Raw genomic sequence first — 17,431 nt, 5'->3', positions numbered from 1 at the left:
TGCTTGCATCTGTCATGTTCTCAGAACTAAAAGGTTCAAATTTGTCTCTGATTATGTCATCTGAGGATGTCTGTCCCACTACAGACAGTAGAATGCGAGGCACATGGAAAATGTCTTACGAAACAAAAACCTAAGAATTTTTTTTTCTATCTTTCATCCAAGACAAAAAATCATGAAACAGATGGATGCTGACCCCACGCACAAAGCAGCCATGGAAACAAACACCAAACCGTCAGAGGAGAATGAACTACCAATAAAGGAAAAAACAAATCGCTGTCAAGGAATCAAGGTTTAATGGCTTCTTTATTATTATTCCATTAAAAAAATATTGAAAATGCATTCAGTTTTGCAACAATGAAGTCTTCTTCTAAATCAGTGGTTCTCAACCTTTTTAATGCTGCGACCCCCAACCGGTCATAAGTCAAGGACTACTCAACTGGTGCAGCACCGTTTGCAGAATGGGACTTTTGGTGGGCTCAGCAGGGCAGAGACAGCCTGGACAATTCCTGTTGGCTTTTGAAAGCCAATAGAATTAGACTCTATTCAAGAGAGTCAATTCTATTGGCTTTCAAAAGCCAATAAAATAAAAGGGAGTAGCACAGCTAAGGAAAAGGGGGAAAAAATGGCGGACTGCGTTGTTTGGCGACCCCCGTGAAATGGTCGTTCGACCCCAAATGGGGTCCCGACCCACAGGTTGAGAACCACTGTTCTAGATAAAGATATATTTCCAGGACTGACACCTGTTGAACACCCCACTGATGACTTAATTCTGCATCAGAGGTTTGAGGCTGCAAGCTCCTTCAAAAGATCTTTGGGTGAATGGCATTAGAATCGTAACTGGAGAAAGGTCATTTCAAAGTTGGTGGTGCTTCTGAATGGATCTTCTGGCAATTTGGTTTAAAAAGACAACCTCTCCCCCAAGCATCTTCTTGAGCACTTGTGGCTGGTCTGAGTTATTGAAAGCTATTCTGTTTTGGAAGAAACAAAGAAATCTTTCAGTCTTAAACTGGAAAAGCGTTATCCTCTGGAACAGGGATCTGCAACCTTGAGAACTTTAAGACTTGTGGACTTCAGCTCCCAGAATTCCTCAGCCAGCTGAGGAATTCTGGGAGCTGAAGTCCACAAGTCTTAAAGTTCTCAAGGTTGCAGACCCCTGCTCTGGAAGATTCAATTGTTGTTTCTTTCTAGGAGGTGGGATCAATCAGAGGGTCAAGAAAACTGACCTTTCCATCCCTGCCTTGGGGAAATTGACCTTAATATTCCACCAAATTGCTCTCTTCAAGATACATTAAAAAGAAAGCTTATCTTTTAACATTTTCCCCTACCCTTGAGCAAACCAATCCATCTGCTAGCCAGTAGATAAACATGAACTGAACAAAACCCTGACCTTTGATTACCATGTTCAGCACAGCCATAAACATCCCAAAGTTCAAAGTGGAATCTTTTTTGTCAACTCACCTGTAACCACCTTGTGCCAAGGATTGTAGCTTTTAGCCTATACAGTATAATCAGGGGGAAAGACTATATTGACAAACTGGATAATGTTTAAGCATTTATCAGCCAGTAAGGGGGGAAGGAAGGAAGGAAGGAAGGAAGGAAGGAAGGAAGGAAGGAAGGAAGGAAGGGAAGAAAGGAAGGAAGGAAGGAAGGAAGGAAGGGCCCAGAGGAGAGGATGGGGGGAGGAAGAGGAGAGTAGAAACGGAGGGAGGGAGGGAAGGAAGGAAGGAAGGGCCCAGAGGAGAAGACGGGGGAGGGAGAGAGAGTAGTAATGGAGAGAAGGAGGGGAGGGAGGGAGGGAAGGAGGAGGAAGGAGAAGAGGAAGGAAGGAAGAAGGACAGGAAGGAAGGAGATGAAGGGCCCAGAGGAGAAGACGGGGGGGGAGAAGAGAGTAGAAATGGAGAGAAGGAGGGAGGAGAGAGGGAGGGAAGGAAGAAAGGAAGGAAGGAAGGAAGGAGGGAAGGAGGGAAGGAGGGAAGGAAGGAAGGAATGGCTCAGAGGAGAGGATAGATGGAGGGAGAAGAGAGTAGTAATGGAGAGAAGGAGGGAGGAGGGAGGGAGGGAAGGAAGAAAGGAAGGAAGGAAGGAGGGAAGGAGGGAAGGAAGGAAGGAATGGCTCAGAGGAGAGGATAGATGGAGGGAGAAGGGAGTAGAAATGGAGAGAAGGAGGGAGGGAGGGAGGGAGGGAAGGAAGAAAGGAAGGAAGGAAGGAGGGAAGGAGGGAAGGAAGGAAGGAAGGAAGGAAGGGCCCAGAGGAGAAGACTGGGGGAGGGAGAAGAGAGTAGAAATGGAGAGAAGGAGGGAGGAGAGAGGGAGGGAAGGAAGAAAGGAAGGAAGGAAGGAGGGAAGGAGGGAAGGAAGGAAGGAATGGCTCAGAGAGAGGATAGATGGAGGGAGAAGGGAGTAGAAATGGAGAGAAAGGAGGGAGGGAGGGAGGGAGGGAAGGAAGAAAGGAAGGAAGGAAGGAGGGAAGGAGGGAAGGAAGGAAGGAAGGAATGGCCCAGAGGAGAGGATAGATGGAGGGAGAAGGGAGTAGAATGGAGAGAAGAGGGAGGGAGGGAGGGAGGAGGGAGGGAGGGAGGGAAGGAAGGAAGGAAGGAAGGAAGGAAGGGCCCAGAGGAGAAGACTGGGGGAGGGAGAAGAGAGTAGAAATGGAGAGAAGGAGGGAGGGAAGGAAGGAAGGAAGGAAGGAAGGAAGGAAGGAAGGAAGGAAGGAAGGAAGGAAGGAAGGAAGGAAGGAAGGAAGGAATGGCCCAGAGGAGAAGACGGGGGGAGGGAGAAGAGAGTAGAAATAGAGAGAAGAAGGGAGGAGGGAGGGAGGGAGGGAGGGAAGGAAGGGAGGGAGGGAGGAAGGAAGGAATGGCCCAGAGAAGAGGATGGAGAGAGGAAAAAGAGAGTAGAAATGGAGAGAAGAAGGGAAGGGGGAGGGAAGGAAGGGACTCAGTCTTCCCCCAGTTGCACCTGCATGCCTAGCCAGCCAATGCTGATCTTGAAAATCCTATCAGAATTGCTTTTCATTAGTGCTTGGACCAGAGACCACCAGCAAAATCCTGGGGTTATATATAGATCTTCAAGCAAAATTTAGTGGGCTATGCAGTATATATTTCCACACCGCTAACTCTACCCCTTTCCCTTTTTTCAATGGGAGTGAAAACAGATTCTTTACTTCAGTGGAAAACATTAAAGATTAGGCATACAGGCAATCTTATGACACAAATAAAATACCTCTGCTGATCCCAGGGTTGATGGCACCCTGCATCCCACCAGGTCGACAAGCTTTTTCCTAGGCAAACTATGTGCTCTCTCTCTTTTGGGTTGTTTCTTTTGCTAAAGAATTCTTTCTTGGGTTGTTTCTTGTGCTAAAGAATTCTTTCAAGAATCCTTGAAGAAAATTTAAGCATTCTCTTGCCGAAGACGATCCTTTAAAGAAATGTCCAGGTGGCTTCAAGGGCCCATAGATCTTACGACCCACAAGGAATTGTCACCCACACTGACATCTCCTTGTCACTCAGAGGTCACTGTGAGCAGAAGGACTTTCCCCCACCCCAGACTCCTGTACCTTCTGGATGTAGGGAATAGCCCTTAACAAGGAGCAGATATATTTTCATCCACACTGCAGGTAGTCCTCAACTTACAACAGTTCATTTAGTGGCCATTCCAGGTTACATTGAAAAAAAATGACTTAGGACTGTTTTTCACACTTACGACCACTGCAGCATCCCCATGGTCATTTACATTCAGATATTTGACCGAATATCACCTTTAAAGCCCTTCATGGCTTAGGACCAGGTTACTTACAGGACCGCACACTGCCGCATAGTTCCCAGAGACCGGTGAGGTCCCACAGATTGGGCCTCCTTCAGGTCCTGTCGGCAAGACAATGTCGGCTGGCAGGCCCTCGGGGAAGGGCTTTTTCTGTGGTGGCTCCAACCTGGTGGAATCAACTTCCCCCCGAGATTCGAACTACTCCCACCTTGCCGGCCTTTAAGAAAGCCATTAAAACTCTCCTGCTCCGGCAGGCCTGGGGCTGATGTCCCCGGGGGGGCCGGGATACAATTGGGACATGCTGTATGAATGCACTTATTTTACTGTTTTATTGTTATATTTATTGTTTTAATTTTGTACGCCACCCTGAGTCCCTCGGGATTGGGCGGCATATAAATTTTATTAATAAATAAATAAATGTATAAATATGATACTAGGTTCATATTTACGACAGTCGCAGTGTCCTGGGATCACGTGACCCCCTTTTGAAACCTTCTGACAAGCAAAGATTCAATGGGGAAGCCAGATTCACTTAACAACCATGTTACTAACTTAACAACTGCAGTGACTCATTTAACAAATGTGGTAAGAAAGGATGGTAAAATGGGACAAAAGCCACTTGACAGTTGTCCCACTTGGCAACAGAAAGGTTGGACTTAATTTTAAAGTAACACTTTGCCCTTGAAATTTTTTTTTTTTTTTTTTGACAGTGGGATGGGATGGAGAGGAAAACACAGGCTTATTCTTGGGAAAGATCTTGATTTGTTTGAGGGCTGGGAACGTTACTCTCATTTTGTGGAGAATATTAGAGTTCTCTCTATTTCTTTTTTTTCTTCTCCTGCCCTCTCTCTCAATCCCATCTGCTCTCAGGTTTTCCTTGCTGCCCTGGCATTTGCATACTTTAGTAAAACGTTTGCTGGGGCCACGATGAAAAGTTCCTTGACACAACTGGAAAGGAGATTCGGCATTGCTTCCTCTACAACTGGCTTCATCGATGGAGCCTTTGAAATGGGTAGGTGGAACCTGAAACCAGGAAGAGAATTAGCTACGGATGGAGAGCTCGAGATCCTAGGCCACAGGTCGGCAACCTGCGGCTCTGGAGCCGCATGCGGCTCTTTGAGCCTTCCCCTGTGGCTCCCAGCCTCCTCTGCCTTTGCAGAGAGAGACAGAGACAGAGAGAGGCAATTGCACTTCCCTGCTTCTCTCTCTCTCTCTCTCTCTCTCTCTCTCTCTCTCTCTCTCTCTCTCTCTCTCTCTCTGTGTGTGTGTGTGTGTGTGTGTGTATAAAAAAAAGAGAGTGCACTCACAGTGTTCTCCGAGGAGCTGAAAAGCTTACTGGGCGGAGCTCTTCCCTTTGCTGTGTCTCTGCAGGAAGCAGGACGGGCAGGAGAGAGCTAGCTAGCCCAGCTAGGCTGACTCAGGAATTCTGGGAGTTGAAGTCCATGAGTCATAAAAGAGACAGGTTGCCTACCCTGGAGGTTGTTGGACAACAGCTTGAAGCTTGCCAGGTGAGCAGCAGATAGGAGGGGGGGGAGAAAGAGAGAGAGAGGGAGAGAGAGAGAGTGGGGGAAGAGGAGTGGCAGACCAAGGGCAGATAGAGAGGGAGGGAGAGAGAGACCCTTTTGACATCTAAAATGAAGATAACACTGCATATATCCTTTTTTTACCTGTGTGTGTATGTAATTTTATTCTCTTAAAGCATTCTCTCAGTGATCATTGTTTAATAGTATGGATATTCCCAAGAGTCATATTTTTACTTTTATTTTTAATGTGTATATGTGTGGGTGTGTCTGTGTGTGTGTGTATATATATATACACATACACACACACATACACACATACACACACCTATAATAAAGGTAAAAAAGGATATATGCAGTGTTATCTTCATTTTAGATATCAAAAGGGTTTTGCGGCTCCCAGTGTTTTGTTTTTGGTGGGAAACGGGTCCAAGTGGCTCTTTGAGTGTTTTGGGTTGCCTACCCCTGTCCTAGGCGTTACATTATTGATCACCGTTTTCTGCATTGGGAGAAAAGGGTCCAAACTTAATTGGTATCTAGAGCCCCGAAAAACCTGACTGCCTTGGTCTTAATCCATCACAAGACTTTGACAGCTGGAACTGAACATCATTCAGCAATGGTCATGCCCTAATTTATTTATTTAGCATATACATTTTATTGTATTTAGCATATTTAGAGTATAAATTTAGCACGATGCCTTGGTAAGGCCACACTTGGAATACTGCATCCAGTTTTGGTAGCCACAATATTAAAAAAGATGTTGAGACTCTAGAACAGTGGTTTTCAACCTGTGGGTCGGGACCCCATTTGGGGTCGAATGACCATTTCACAGGGGTCGCCAAACAAGGCTGTCCGCCATTTCCCCCCCTTTTCTTTGGTCACGCCCCTGGCACCCAGTGATGTATAAGTGGTTGGGGGGTCTCCACAACATGGGGAACTGTATTATGGGGTCGTGGCATTAGAAAGGCTGAGAACCACTGCTCTAGAAAGAGTGCAGAGAAGAGCCACAAAGATGATTAGGGGGCTGTAGGCTAAAACATATCAGGAATGGTTGCAGGAATTGGGTATGTCTACTTTAATGAAGAGAAGGACGAGGGGGACATGATAGCCATGTTCCAATATCTCAGGGGTTACCGCAAAGAAGAGGGAGTCAAGCTATTCTCCAAAGAACCTGAGGGCAGGACAAGAAGTAATGGATGGAAACTAATCAAAGAGAGAAGCCACCTAGAACTAAGGAGAAATTTCCTGACAGTTCAAACAATTAATCAGTGGAACAGCTTGCCTCCGGGAGTTGTGGATGCTCCACTGTTGGAGGTTTTTAAGAAGAGACTGGGCAACCATTTGTCTGAAATGGTTTCCTCTCTATGCAGGGGATTGGACTAGAAGACCACCGAAGTCCCTTTCAACTCTGTTATTCTATTATTCTGTATGGCATTATGACCTAATGGAGAGCTTCTGTATTCTCTTCCCAGGAAATTTGTTGGTGATTGCATTTGTGAGTTACTTTGGGGCAAAATTTCATCGGCCCAAGATCATCGCCTTTGGTTGTTTTATCATGTCTTTGGGGAGCTTTTTAACGGCATTGCCTCATTTCTTCATGGGATAGTGAGTACGAGAGAAAGTATTTGAGAGAGAAAGAGATCCATCTCCATTTGTGGAAGGCCAGTATTGTAAAGATTTATAAAATATCCATGCGGGACCTATAAGGAACTCTACCAGTTACGTGAGTGAATCACTTTGGATTTTACTCAGATAGAGAGGTTTGGAAATGGCCTACATCAGGGGTAGGCAACCCAAAACACTCAAAGAGCCACTTGGACCCGTTTCCCACCAAAAACAAAACACTGGGAGCCGCAAAACCCTTTTGATATCTAAAATGAAGATAACACTGCATATATCCTTTTTTACCTTTATTATAGGTGTGTGTATGTGTGTGTGTGTATGTGTATGTGTATATGTGTGTGTGTGTACACACACACACACACACACACACATATACACATTAAAAATAAAAGTAAAAATATGACTCTTGGGAATATCCATACTATTAAAACAATGATCACCAAGAGAATGATTTAAGAGAATAAAATTACATACACACACAGGTAAAAAAAGGATATATGCAGCGTTATCTTCATTTTAGATGTCAAAAGGGTCTCTCTCTCCCTCCCTCTCTATCTTGGTCTGCCACTCCTCTTCCCCCTCTCTCTCTCTCTCCCTCTCTCTCTCTTTCTCTCTCTCTCTTTCTCCCCCCCCCCCATCTGCTGCTCACCTGGCAAGCTTCAAGCTGTTGTCCAACAACCTCCGGAGTAGGCAACCTCGTCTCTTTTATGACTCATGGACTTCAACTCCCAGAATTCCTGAGTCAGCCTAGCTGGGCTAGCTAGCTCTCTCCTGCCCTTCCTGCTTCCTGCTTCCTGCAGAGACGCAGCAAAGGGAGGAGCTCCGCCCAGAAAGCTTTTCAGCTTCTCGGAGAACACTGAGTGCACTCTCTTTTTTACACACACACACACACACACACACACACACACACACACACACACACACACACACACACACACACCACACACACACACACACACAAAACACACACAGAAAGAGAGAGAGAGAAGCAGGGAAGCGCAATTCCTCTCTCTGTCTCTGTCTCTCTCTGCAAAGGCAGAGGAGGCTGGGAGCCACAGGGGAAGGCTCAAAGAGCCGCATGCGGCTCCAGAGCCGCAGGTTGCCGACCTGTGGCCTACATCGTACTAAGTCGTACAGTAGGAAATTCATATTATACAAACTATGGAATTGGGTTCATAGAGCATTCTTGACTCTAGATCCAAGTGGACAAAATAGAATACTATGCTGGAGAGTAGATACCCATCAAAAACGGAATGGAATGGGTGGATTAACTTGGGGGAATGAGGGAAAGAGGTTCTGTTTAAGGAGCTGAACGGGACAACTTGCCACGGCCAACTCAACGTGGCCAACTTGCCACAACAATTCAATTTAATTATTTAAAATAATTTTAAAAAATATTTTAATCTTTGTCACTCGCCCTTCATTTTGTCTCTCCTTTTACAACCTTTATTTAATGACCCTATCCCACCATTTCTTTGATATTAGTGTGAGACTTGTCCTGCAACAAGTTGTCCTGTGTTGAGTTGGCTGTGGCTAGTTATCCCGTGACGAGTTGGCTGAAGCAAATTGACTGGGGCGAATTGGCTACATCCAACTGTTCTAGACCCATCTAAGAGGCAAGAAAGGGAGAAAACTTCAGTGATTGATGGTCAGAGAAAGAAACTTAGGAAGAACCTGCTGTAAAGAGGTCGTGGGAAGTATCTTCAGACTTGCAAGTTTGATATATACCCCTTCTGGGTATATATAGACACTTCTTAAGTAGCAGCTGCATCTATAACTATAAAAATGGTCAAAACAATGTAAAATTATAAAATAAGCCACAACTAACCATGGTATTCATACTAACAGTAAACTGTGTATTCCAAAACAATGCTAAATATGTCTTATTTCTTCCAGCTGGAGAAAATGTATTTGTACCCACACTAGGAGTAACCTCTTTCCTTTCCAGTTACCAATATGACACAATATCCTTCACATCAGACAACAACACCAGTTTCTTCCCCTGCTCATTCAATCCCCAGGATACCCCCATGGTAAAAGGGATGCCAAGTCCAGGTACGAATAATCGATTATACTGAATCCTCTTTTGAATAGCTGGTATAAAGTTGTCTATAAATCAAAATAAGTCATATGCTAATTCTTCAGTCTTCAGTGCAACATGTTACATCTCTTCGTCTAAATTGTGATGTTTCCATACTCGTGTGTCATTTTTTTCTCAGTGCCACTGATAACCATTAGATAATGATGGTGACACCGGATTGTTAGAGGTAAAAGGGAGAACTTCAGCATAGGACTGTTGCACGGAGCAGGACATGATCAAAAGAGATAGCACTGATTGAAGCAGAATCAACAAATCTCTCCAAAGTGGTCGATTCGGGTTATTCGGCATTTCAGATTCAGTTTTTAAGAAAATCCTTTGGAAGCCACCATACGTTAGCTGCTGCCTGGTTCTGAAAAAGGTGTTGGACACCATCCCAAGGCTGTCATTCCAAAGATCTAATCCAAAGTCTTGCTCTCCCTATTATCAACGTCTGTTGATAATGTTCTTAATTTCACCTGTTTTGTGGCCCTAACCTTGTATTTACTTAGTTGGTTGTGGCTTCTCTTCAGAGGATGATCAGTCTCTCCCCTTGGATTTTTTTTTAACCAGATTTATGAGAACTACCAAAATGGACTCCATTACTGTACACTACTGTGAATCTGCCTTTGAAAGTTGAGTACACAAAGTGGGAAGCTCCTTTTAGAAAAGACCTTACATTAGAAAATGTAGCGGTGTGTGTGTGTGTGTGTGTGTATGTGTGTGTGTGTGTGTGTTTGGAAATCATGCTCAGATCTATGGGAAAGATGATGGAACAGCATCCTATTAAACATCATTCTACTAATGTAACAGTAAAATTGGCTGGATTTATCTTGATTTGGATAGCATTATTTGGATGCAACTGAATATGAAAACATCAAAACATTGCAACAAAATATGAAATTATTATAGTACAAAATAGCTCTTGGTGGTTAGCCATTATAATGCTAGAATGGAATGGAATGAAATGGAATGAAATATAGAATAGAATAGAATAGAATAGAATAGAATAGAATAGAATAGAATAGAATAGAATAGAATAGAATAGAACAGAATAGAATAATAAAACAGAACAGAACAGAACAGAATAGAACAGAATAGAATAATAAAACAGAACAGAACAGAATAGAATAATAAAACAGAACAGAACAGAACAGAACAGAACAGAATAGAATAGAATAGAATAGAATAATAAAACAGAAAAGAACAGAATAGCTTTATTTGGCCAAATCTAATAATACACACAAGGAATTTGTCTCTGGTGCATGAGCTCTCAGTGTACATGCAAAAAAACAGAGTAATCATAATCATAATATCAATAAGAGGAGGTAGTAGAAAAGATGAGAAAGATAATAAAGCAATAATACAGCCATACTACATGGATAAATATCTTTACAAATAAGACTATTGAAATAGGTGTTCGGCAGAAGGAAAAAACAAAGGGGAAAAAAAAACCCGCCTTGTGTCTTTGTGTTAGTGGCATCCCGAGGGGAGGAGTTGAAACAGTTTATGTCCAGGATGTGAGGGGGGGGGTCTTTCGATTTTTCTCAGCCCTCCGTCTGACCCACACAATATCCAAGTCTTCAGTGGAAAGCAGGCTGGTTGCAACTGTTTTTTTTCTGCAGTCCTATCTGTTGAAGACTGTCTCTGTCCTCTTTGATTGCTGTACCAAACCAGACAGTTATAGAAGCACAAATGGCAGAGTCATATATTATTGCTAGTCATATATTATCATAAGCACATTTTTATTCTATTATACCTTCATTTTCTGTTTCACCACACTTATTATTTTGCACTCTGGGCTGTAGAGGTATGACTATCTGTGCTTTGTAGGAAAAGGTATGACCGGCGTAATGACTTTTCTTTCCATAATTGTTATTCTTTGCAGACTGTGACCATAAAATGGTTACCTCTTACGCATGGATTTTTGTCTTGCTGGGGAATATGCTACGTGGAATTGGCGAAACACCCATTAATCCTCTGGGCATATCATACCTCGATGAGTTCTCTAGAGAAGAAGATGTTCCTCTTTATATCAGTAATGCTTATCTGTCAAATGCTTGTCTGTCAAATCCTGATCTGAACTTAATGATGCTGAAGAGATATGCAATGTTCAAGCTGAGATGGTTTTAATACTTCTTGGCAAGTTGGGGGATTCCTAAATTATCAAATACTGAATTTAGGTCACATCTAATTCTATTCATTATTGGATATAATAGAAATTGGTATTCATAATCCACGTTCCCGTGAAAAGCTGAAGGAAAGAAATAAGCCAACACAAGTCCGAGGCTACATTAATAGAGAGACAGAATCAAGATCACGTGAAGTGTTAGTACCGCTTTATAATGCCTTATAAGACCACACTTGGAATACGGCATCCAGTTTTGGTTGCCACAATATAAAAAAGATGTTGAGACTGTAGAAAGAGTGCAGAGAAGAGCAACAAAGATGATTAGGGGACTGGAGGCTAAAAACATGTAAAGAATAGTTGCAGGATCTGAGTATGTCTAGTTTAATGAAAAGAAGTACAGTTGACATGATAGCAGTGTTCCAATATCTCAGGGGCTGCCACAAAGAAGAGGGGGTCAACCTATTCTCCAAAGCACTTGAGGGCAGGACAAAAAACAATGGATGGAAACTAATCAAGGAGAGAACCAACCTAGAACTAAAGAGAAATTTCCTGACAGTTACAACAATTAATCAATGGAAGAACTTGCTCCCAGAAGTTGTGGGTGCTCCATCACTGGAGCTTGGAGATTGGACAACCATTTGTCTGAAATGGTATAGTGTTTCCTGCGTTTCCTGAGTAGGGAGTTGGAGTAGAAGACCTCCAAGGTCCCTTCCAACTCTGTTATTCTGTTGTTGTTAGAAGACCTCCCTTCCAGGGCTATGAAAACATGCCTCTTTATTAGCTCAGCTGTGAAAACAACATACAGTATTTGATAGGAAGCAAAGATGCTTTCCCACTAACCATAACTCTAGATCAGGGCACTCCAAACTCTGCAATTTTAAGTCTTGTGGATTTCAACTCCCGGAATTCCTCAGCCAGCTATTGTGGCTGGGGAATTCTGAGAGATGAAGTCAACAAGGCTTTAAATTTGCCAAGTTTGGAGACCCCCTACTCTAGATCAGTGTTTCTCAACCTTGACAATTTTAAGGCATGTGGACTTCAACTCCCAGAATTCCACAGCCAGCATTGCTGGCTGTGGAATTCTGGGAGTTGAAGTCCACATGCCTTAAAATTGTCAAGGTTGAGAAACGCTGCTCTAGATGAAGGCACTTCTGCAATTCTATTGATTACAGAAGTGGTTTTCCATTGTCTTCTTCCAGAATATTGTTTCAAATTCTTGGGCTGTCTCTCATCCAACTACCAACCACAACCAACACTGCTTTGCTTCTGAGATAGGTAAAGGTCTATGTCTTCTAAAAACATTAGCAACCATCTTTAACTTCAGAGTGGTGCCGCTGATCTTATAATGAGGAGAGGAAAGAACAACGTATTCAATGTATATCTTTCCAGCTTCATTATCTATTGCATCAAATGTTAGACGTGTCCTCTGGTATGGACTAAATAAAACAATATATGCTTTTTTTCTTCACCATTGCAGGCTTTTTGCACACCTCAGCCATGATTGGCCCACTGTCTGGTTTTCTCCTGGGGTCTCTGTTTGCCAGACTCTATGTGGATATTGGTTTTGTGGACACAGGTAAGATGGAAGAAGAACTAACCAGCTAAGCCAGCTGGTCTAAGTTAACTGCAGCTGTAAATCTAAAGTCACTGTATTTGAGAAAGGATATAGTGAAACTGGAAAGGGTAAAAACTAAGAGAAAGCAGAATTCTGAGGGGGGCAGAGTTACCCCCTTCCAAATGGAAAAAAAAATTATCTCAGAACCATTAAAAAAAAAAGCAGTTCAAGGAAAAGATAGTAAAAGCAATATGTAAAACCAAGATCAATTTTTTTCTCCTTGTTTCATAATCTTAGCATACAGGATCATAATTAAACCCAAATGCTGGTAGATCTAGGCCCAATGAAAGGAAACAATTGTTTCTCCAATAGTTAGCTAAATTATGGAATTCAGTGCCACCAGATGTGAGGATGGTGGCCAATTTAGGGGGCTTTAAAAATGGACTGGACAACTTTATTCAATTGCAATAGTCGTCTATCTCAAGCAAGTGACCTATGGAGATGGGCTACAATGGTTATAAATCTTAACGGTGGAATTCTACCTCCTGAATTTGCATTTGGCAAGGACTCAGTAGAAATGGGATATTAGAGGGTAGACAAGCCACTGTCTAAATTTCCTAGAACATAGAATAATAGAGTAGGAAGGGACCTTGGAGGTCTTCTACTACAACCTCCTACTCAAGCAGGAGACCCTATACCATTTCAGACAAATAGTTACCCAGTCTCTTTTTGAAAGCCTCCAGTGATGGAGCACCCACAAATTTTGAAGGTAAGCTATCCTATCCTACTCTATCCTATCCTATCGTATCCAGTGGTGGGATTTAAATATGTGAACAACCGGTTCTCTGTGTGGATGCCGCTTCCGGAAGTCCATTCTGGGCCCGGGCAACAAAAAATTAGCTACCGGTTCTGCCAAAGTGGTGTGAACCGGCTGAATCCCACCACTGATCGTATCCTATGCTATCCTCTCAAAAGATTTGTCCACTTTCTGTCATCTAAAAGTTTGTTTCTCTCTTGCAGTTGCTTATGTTTGAAACTCATTTTCATGATGTCTTGTAGATGCTAAGGGCTTCGTTTTCAGTTCTCTGAACAGTTCTCTTGTTCACTTTGCTCCCCTTCCCATTAAACTTTCCAGGGGCTCTTCCATGCTGACATTCACTCTGTACATTTATGAAAGCAAAGACCTGCATTGTTGTTTGTTATTCTGTGAAGTGCACACAGACTTGACATAGCGCCATGAGACCAGTGTTCCAGATAATGGAACTCAGCTTTCTTCATTCCTCACTCTAGATACAATAACTATCACTCCAACTGATTCGCGTTGGGTTGGTGCATGGTGGATGAACTTTTTAGTTGCTGGGGTCATCGCTCTGATTTCTGGAATCCCTTTCTTGTTCCTGCCTAAAAGTCTGGACAAAAAGGAAGAAGCCTGTATCCAGAAAAACCTGGATCCCACGGAAAGCAACATTGAAAACAGCCATGGACAAAAGCCTGATATTCAAGGTGGAATGGCGTACTCTGGACAATTAAAAGGTAAGCATTAAAATGGTTCAGTTTAACTGTGGCAAGACTCAATCAGGGTCAAGCTCTGGATTCTAGGAGAGCCAACTATAAGGCTGGGTCTCAATTGGGTAAGGACTGTTTTCCACAGTAAGGATCAGAAAATTGGTAGGTTTCAAGATCTGTTGTAGCAGGAGAAGAGAAGATCGAGAGGATCAATCATGGGGGTGAAAGGCACAAGGAGAAGGATGAGATATGGCAGTCAGAACATTAGACACAGAGTTAAAGCCATGACTCTAGCAACCACAATTCCTAGTCTTGTTGTTTCAGATCCTGAACCAGTGTTTTCTCTACCACATGGCATCTCCATATAAAGTTCAAGACAGCAGGAAGTCACAGATAGAGAAGCACTATACATAGGCAAGTCTACTCAGGACCACCATGGCATTGGATATCAGGATTGATTGGTGCTAGGTGGAAGCTAAGAATTTCCTATAATTAAAGTCCTACCATAAAGGCATATAATAATAATATTAATATTAATATTAATAATAATAATAATAATAGTACTACATCAAGAGAGTGAAGAAGATCTTAAAGTCCAAACTCAATGGAGGAAATACCATAAAGGCAATCAACACCTGAGCAATTACAGTCATTAGGTACACAGCTGGAATAGTGGACTGGACTCAAGCAGAACTAAAAGCAATGGATAGGAAGACCAGAAAAATAATGACAATGAATCATGCCCTTCATCCACGCAGTGACATTGATAGACTTTATCTACCAAGGCAAGTAGGTGGGCGTGGAATGCTACAAGTACATCAGATGGTTGAAGAAGAAAAAATGGCTTTGGAAGAATATCTGAAAAACAATGATGAAGATGCACTGAAATTAGTATATCAGGAAGGCTTACTGACTACTGGAGAGACCAAACTGGCCTACAAGAAAGACCAAATAAAGAACAGAATAGAGGCATGGGAAGACAAAGCACTACATGGCCAATACATTAAAAAAATAGCTGGGAAAGCAGATATTAACAAGACCTGGCAATGGCTAAGAGCAGGAAAATTGAAGAAAGAGACCGAGGGACTAATTCTGGCTGCACAAGACCAAGCCTTAAGGGCAAATGCATATAAAGTCAAAATTGAGAAGACAGCAACAGACAGTAAGTGCCGCCTATGCAAAGAAGCTGAAAAAACAGTGGACCACCTGGTAAGCTGTTGCAAGAAGATTGCACAGACTGACTACAAGCAGTGGCATGACAAAGTAGCAACAATGGTGCATTGGAAGATCTGCAAAAAATATCATTTGCCTGTAAGCAAAAACTGGTGGGATCATAAAATAGAGAAAGTAATAGAAAATGATAAAATTAAACTGCTCTGGGACTTCAGAATTCAAACAGACAAGCACCTGCAACGTAACACCCCAGACTTAACAATTGTCGATAAGAAAGACAAAAAAAGTCTAGATAGTGGACGTGGCAGTGCCTGGAGACAGCAGAATAGATGAGAAAGAACTGGAGAAGATAACAAAATACAAAGACCTACAAATAGAAATAGAAAGACTGTGGCAAAAGCAAGCAAGGTTAGTACCAATAGTCATAGGCTCCTTAGGTGCAATCCCAAAACAACTGGAGCACCACTTGAACACCATTGGCATTGACAAATTCGCTATTAGTCAATTGCAAAAGGCGCCCTTACTAGGAACTGCTTCCATCCTGCGACGATATCTGTAATACCATCAAACATCCACATCTGCCTATCCCAGGTCCTGGGTAAGGACTCGATAGGTAGACAAAATGCCAAATCCAGTCTGAACATCTGGCTGACTGTGCGATGATCCATAATAATAATAACAATAATAATAATAATAATAATAATAATAATAATAATAATGGTTGGAAGGGACCTTGGAGGTCATCTAGAGAGGGCAAAGAGATGATGCTAAAGGTATAGAGATAGCATGACTTGTAGCGGGTTGATGGGTGTGGCAAGATTGCAAAAGGTGGCCTTATTAGGAACTGCTTCCATCCTGCGACGATACCTGTAATACCATCAAACATCCACATATGCCTATCCCAGGTCCTGGGTAAGGACTCGATAGGTAGACAAAATGCCAAATCCAGTCTGAACATCTGGCTGACTGTGCGATGATCCATAATAATAATGGTTGGAAGGGACCTTGGAGGGCAAAGAGATGATGCCAAAGGTATAGAGATAGCATGACTTGTAGCGGGTTGATGGGTGTGGCAAGAGGCTCAGAGAATACCCTCCCTAGTTTCTCAGGCTGTAAAGGAGATGGGGGAGGGGAACTCTACATTCAGACTTACAATTTTCTGTCAATGTAACTTTACAGGAAAGTAGAATTAGCTCATCTCGTTGAGTTTCCTATCTGGTTTGCCCTAGGAAGCCAATACCCATCCGAGTACAATCCATAGCTGGAATCTATAACCACACATCTGCCTGTAGGATTCATATCTCTTACTATTAGTTATATGATTTTAACCCGGGGGGGGGGGGCGCAGGCAAAAGAGTCAATATCCAGAGTAACAGTCAAGGATGCAAAGCAGAAGGCATTGTTCAGACTATGGGACAGACACAGATTTGTTAAGGGTTTCTGGACAAGAGGGACGTGCTGGCCTAGCAATTAAGACGCTGGGCTTGTTAACTGGAAGATCGGCAGTTTGAGACCCAAGCATTGTGTGATGGGGTAAGCTCCCATTACATGCTCCAGCTCCTGCCAGCTTAGCAGTTTGAAAGCATGCAAACGCGAGTAGATAAATAGGTACCACTTCGGTGGAAAGGTAACAATGTTCCCTGCACCTTGTTATATAATCATACTGGCTACATGACTACGGAAGCATCTTCAGATAATGCTGGCTCCCTCGGCTAAGAAACAGAGGCAAGCTTCACCCTCTAGAGCAGGGGTATCAAACTCAATTTCACTGAGGGCCGCATCAGCATTGTGGTTGCCCTGGGGGGGAGGCAGGTGGGTGTGGCCAGAGTAGGTGCAGCCTACTGGGTGGGCGTGGATGGAGTGGTGTAGCCTACTGGGTAGGCGTGGTCAGTTCTACATCATTTGTGTCAAGGGTGCCTAGGGGGGCAGGGGCAGGAGTGGGACAAATCTGAGGGTCTCTGGCAGAAGGGGGTGGGACTGGGGCAAGTGCCAAGATAGCCACCACAAAATTGTACATTGGGTCCCAGCTGACCTGGGCCAGGGCCAAGGCAGCGGGGGCCATTCCCTCACTGTTTCCAGGATGG

At 43.2% G+C, this 17,431-nt stretch overlaps 1 protein-coding gene across 5 annotated transcripts in view; it reads left to right on the top strand.

Moving 5' to 3' along the window:
• LOC120303412 (solute carrier organic anion transporter family member 1B3-like) overlaps nt 1-17,431 on the top strand; it is a 34,085-nt gene that overhangs the window by 6,078 nt on the left and 10,576 nt on the right. For 4 of the 5 annotated variants that reach the window (XM_039332936.1, XM_039332938.1, XM_039332934.1 and 1 more), the window contains 7 exons: nt 163-289; nt 4,633-4,774; nt 6,755-6,887; nt 8,854-8,960; nt 10,871-11,020; nt 12,591-12,689; nt 13,959-14,201. In XM_039332936.1, coding sequence (XP_039188870.1) covers nt 173-289; nt 4,633-4,774; nt 6,755-6,887; nt 8,854-8,960; nt 10,871-11,020; nt 12,591-12,689; nt 13,959-14,201 — 991 coding nt within the window. In that variant the 5' untranslated portion in view covers nt 163-172. Of the gene's footprint in view, nt 1-162; nt 290-4,632; nt 4,775-6,754; nt 6,888-8,801; nt 8,961-10,870; nt 11,021-12,590; nt 12,690-13,958; nt 14,202-17,431 lie in introns of all 5 variants that reach the window. The other variant, XM_039332937.1, reaches the window with a different exon arrangement.

This window comes from Crotalus tigris, unplaced genomic scaffold (assembly GCF_016545835.1).
Source record: "Crotalus tigris isolate CLP2741 ecotype Arizona unplaced genomic scaffold, ASM1654583v1 scf7180000024469.1203045, whole genome shotgun sequence".
Taxonomy (NCBI): Eukaryota; Metazoa; Chordata; class Lepidosauria; order Squamata; family Viperidae; genus Crotalus; species Crotalus tigris.
Note: the sequence above shows the minus strand (reverse complement) of the source record. Positions and strands in the feature narration are given on the sequence as shown.